Here is a 3,985-nt window from a genome sequence, read left to right as displayed (position 1 = left end):
AAATTGTTATTTTTTTTACAAATATATTATTTTTTTATATTTACGATACATATCGTAAAATCAACACGACTCAGAATAATTTGATGATATTTAAAATATTTTTCACGACTCGAACTTCGTCCTCATGACGAAGCGGAAGTAGATTCTTCTTCCTTTCCTCCATTAGGTGAGTGCGTGGTGCGAGCGCGTTTTCTTCGGCTCTCCATCAAACAGGAAGATTTTAAGTTATTTTTCACATATATGTGCGTAGATTTAACTAAATAATTCGTTTTGTGTGTTGATTTACAGATTGTAACCATGGGCCGCCGACCAGCCCGCTGGTAAGTCCGATCCTCGTATAGTTTGAGCAGGGCCGAAAAACGGAAAATGGCAGCGGCTCCGGTTCGCACCATGTGGACAGTGCTAATATGCCGGCAGGCCTTCGAATAAACTGTCCTACAATGGTATTAAAACGTAGTGATTTATTGGAAAAAAATTAGTGTTTGTCTGTTGTCACTACTTGTTTGAACTGACGTTAAGGCTTAAAGTCTTTTCACCCCCCGTTCAGCGTTAGCTTGATGAGCTAAGGCCAACTAGCATGATGTTTCGCTAACCGATCTGCCTGTTGAGAGTTTTATGGAAGATAATTATCATCTGCGGCAGATAAAACCATGTAACGGCAGGACATAGCTCTCTTTCACTTATATGATGCTAGTTAAAGTAGATGACAATCACAAGCCTTCGGTTTGTTACCAGAAACAACTTTTCACTGAAGGGGGTTTGAGGTTTCAAAATATGATTTGGTAATAGTTTTACTGGCATTAGCAAAACTAAAGAAGTTCTCAATCTTTTAGATCTGTTTTTAAACGGCATCTAACCACGACTGCTTTTTCTTTTTGTAAAATTTACCTTCATCCCCACAAATACAAAATGCTGTATTTTGTTGTAAATTAGCTCCACGTGGATTTATCTGATGCTGCAAATTGTTGTTGTACGTCTTTTTGTTTGTTTGGCTTGGGTATTTAAAATTGAAATGTCCAACAAATACTAAAGCTGTGTTAAAATTGTAGTTGATAACCGTTTACATCTGGTTTAGTTCTGTTTTAAGCAGCAAAAATTGATGGGTGTATTTCAGAGGAGTTTATTGTTTGAATCAACAAATAGATAACCCCCACTGACTAGTTACACTTTCTCTCTCATAGCTACCGCTACTGCAAGAACAAGCCCTACCCCAAGTCTCGCTTCTGCAGGGGTGTGCCTGGTAAGCCTTTTCAAGTTCTTATGAGCTATTCTCAAAGTTGGAAGGCAAGTTGACTATCAAACATTTAGTATAAGTTGTTTGAGTCCCTTTTAGACAAATGTTGCTTTTCCCAGTAATCTGAGTGCAATCTGTCATACCTGAATGAGCACCCTGGTGCCAGTCTGTTACAGATTGTGATGACTGTTTCACTGAGACATATCTTGGAACATTAAGGCATCACTTCTGATGCAACACTTGTCCAAACTATTGCAGTCACGTTAACAAATGGACAAAGTTGACTTAATTCTGTCGTGTAAAAAAAAAGTCCAGTCCCACAGGAATATTGTGTGTGTGTGCCATTGTTCTGTAAGACAAACATGACCTGCATCAGATTGACGTCATGATGTTGCTTTAACTGATAATAATAAAGCCATTAATGTTGCGTATCGCATCTGGAAAAAGGTGTAGTTTTAGCCCTGGACATTGAATTTTTTGTTGTAAATTAGACATCACCGTGGTCTGTTTGTCCTGCAGCTTATTAAGCCGACCAGTCTCGCTGCAGTGCGGTTCTGGTGTGCAAAGGCTGCAGACAGTGACTCTTTGGTTGTGTATGTCCTCAGCTGGGAGGTGCTGAGTGCTTTAAGGGACCACTGAGACAAAATATCTTTCCTCCTCAGCTTGAATGAAAATAATAATCCACCTTTGATGTTGGTGTCGGCCTCATCTAAGGTTTTAGAACTGCATTTGAGAGGAAATCTTGTGGTTGTTTTGTTGACTCCGGTCTCTTCTTACTTCTTCAGATCCCAAGATCAGGATCTTCGACTTGGGCAGGAAGAAGGCCAAGGTAGATGAGTTCCCTCTGTGCGGCCACATGGTCTCTGATGAATACGAGCAGCTGTCCTCGGAAGGTAAGGAGTCATGGCCGTGTTTACATGAATGTAATTTAGAGTAGAGGTTTGTTAATGGGGTTTCCACCTTTGTTCTTTGAGGAAGCAGGAATTTAAACATGATTTACATTGATTGACATTTTTGCCCTTGATTCATTATCATTGGCATATAAACTCATGTCTTTAGTTAAAAGGGTGTGGATATATATTGTAGTGTTTTAAATGCATACATGGGGAGGTGTTTGTAAGACGCTTGCTATACAGATGATATCCTGAATGTATGTTTTTGCGCAAAGATGTCCGTCTGTAATGAGTTTGTTTGGAGAAAAAGCTTTTAGTTTGTGTAAAAACTAAAGAAATAGCCATTTCTAAAAACTGCAAAACAAGCAAAAATGATTTAACTCTCCTCAACTCTTCCTCACTTTTTGTAGCTCTGGAGGCTGCCCGTATCTGTGCTAACAAGTACATGGTGAAGACCTGCGGTAAGGATGGTTTCCACATCCGCATGCGTCTGCATCCCTTCCACGTCATCCGCATCAACAAAATGTTGTCCTGCGCTGGGGCTGATAGGTGAGAACCCACCACCTGTGTTTGTATGCAAGTTCTGTTCTCTGAATAATCATAATAATAATACCAAGAGGGAATTTACAAATGGGAATCCGGAAGATTTGTAACATTTTCCTTTGGGTTGTATTCCTCAGGCTCCAGACTGGAATGCGCGGTGCTTTTGGAAAACCCCAGGGCACCGTGGCCCGTGTGCACATCGGTCAGGTGATCATGTCTGTGCGCACCAAAGCCCAGAACAAGGAGCATGTGGTCGAGGCTCTGCGCAGAGCCAAATTCAAGTTCCCAGGTCGTCAGAAGGTAAACGAGCCTAACACACAGTTACTCTTATGTTGGCCAGTTCCTTGTAGCAGTAAACAAACAGAAGAATTGAATGAATCAAGACTCTGATGGTGAGCACTGCAGCTTATTAAGCCGACCAGTCTCGCTGCAGTGCGGTTCTGGTGTGCAAAGGCTGCAGACAGTGACTCTTTGGTTGTGTATGTCCTCAGCTGCGAGGTGCTGAGTGCTTTAAGGGACCACTGAGACAAAATGCCTTTAAAAAGTTATTTAATTTCAGCGGTTGCAACTCATTTGTAATAACTGCCTTCTGTCATTGCTGTAATATTCAGATCCATATTTCCAAGAAGTACGGCTTCACCAAATTCAACGCCTGCGACTTTGATGACATGATGGCTGAGAAGCGTCTGATTTCTGACGGCTGCGGGGTGAAGTACATCCCCAGCAGCGGTCCTCTGGCCCGCTGGAAGGTCCTGCACGCCAATTAGAGACGCTGAAAACTTTCTGTGATCAGTCAACTAATAAAAGTGGGTTTGATTACAAATGCTGTTGTGGTGATGGATTTTATTCTCCTTTAAAACCGTTTTTACATGAGAGCTATTTGTAGACTTCTTCTTTAGCTCAACTAATGTTCAGACTCTAAATTAGTGGAAATCAAACCGATAAACTTTGACAAATGTTTCAGTCTTGTTGCTGCTTTTGTTAGAGGTTTTTATGCCTAATGATACTACACAATAAAACATGAAATCAGCTTCACTCACAGATTGAATATGGCTAACTTTGTATCATTATCCAAAGTCTAAGTCACTTAGACTTGATAATCCACGAGTAATGATGGAAAATGTTCCTGAGGTGAAGCAAGTACATTAAACTGAGCAAGGTTACCAATCATGACCACCAGAGGGGCAAACACAGTCGTATTGTATCATAAAGTCAGAAATTATATACTTTGGTAAAAACCTTAAAAAATATAGCTGCAAGCAGCGATACGGGGTCTAGCAGAATAGCAGGTAAGCCTGCGGCTGCTCAGGAAGGC

The 3,985-nt window shown here is 41.0% G+C and overlaps 1 protein-coding gene and 2 non-coding genes across 3 annotated transcripts; all 3 read left to right on the top strand.

Annotated features, from left to right (window-relative positions):
* Positions 1–212: 212 nt before the first annotated feature.
* rpl10 (ribosomal protein L10) lies at positions 213–3,493 on the top strand. The gene is made up of 6 exons (XM_072367022.1): positions 213–320; positions 1,182–1,240; positions 2,020–2,127; positions 2,538–2,676; positions 2,808–2,970; positions 3,282–3,493. The coding sequence occupies exons 1-6, from the start codon at positions 298–300 to the stop codon at positions 3,435–3,437; spliced, it is 648 nt and encodes a 215-aa protein (XP_072223123.1). The 5' UTR covers positions 213–297; the 3' UTR covers positions 3,438–3,493.
* LOC140272537 (small nucleolar RNA SNORA70) lies at positions 1,748–1,880 on the top strand. The gene has a single exon (XR_011907949.1). It is a non-coding gene; the product is annotated as a small nucleolar RNA SNORA70 (small nucleolar RNA).
* On the top strand, positions 3,070–3,202 carry LOC140272535 (small nucleolar RNA SNORA70). The gene has a single exon (XR_011907947.1). It is a non-coding gene; the product is annotated as a small nucleolar RNA SNORA70 (small nucleolar RNA).
* Positions 3,494–3,985: the final 492 nt, after the last annotated feature.

This window comes from Leuresthes tenuis, unplaced genomic scaffold, assembly GCF_036924035.1.
Source record: "Leuresthes tenuis unplaced genomic scaffold, fLeuTen1.0.hap1 SCAF_16, whole genome shotgun sequence".
NCBI classification, from domain to species: Eukaryota; Metazoa; Chordata; class Actinopteri; order Atheriniformes; family Atherinopsidae; genus Leuresthes; species Leuresthes tenuis.
The sequence above is the reverse complement of the archived record's forward strand: the minus strand, read 5'-3'. Positions and strand labels throughout refer to the sequence as shown.

Excerpts from the sequence above, each read along its gene's own strand:
- rpl10 (XM_072367022.1), top strand. The coding sequence starts at position 298 with ATGGGCCGCCGACCAGCCCGCTG. Across the intron at positions 1,241-2,019 it reads CTTCTGCAGGGGTGTGCCTG|ATCCCAAGATCAGGATCTTC; the intron begins GTAAGCCTTTTC and ends TTACTTCTTCAG. Across the intron at positions 2,677-2,807 it reads TCCTGCGCTGGGGCTGATAG|GCTCCAGACTGGAATGCGCG; the intron begins GTGAGAACCCAC and ends TGTATTCCTCAG.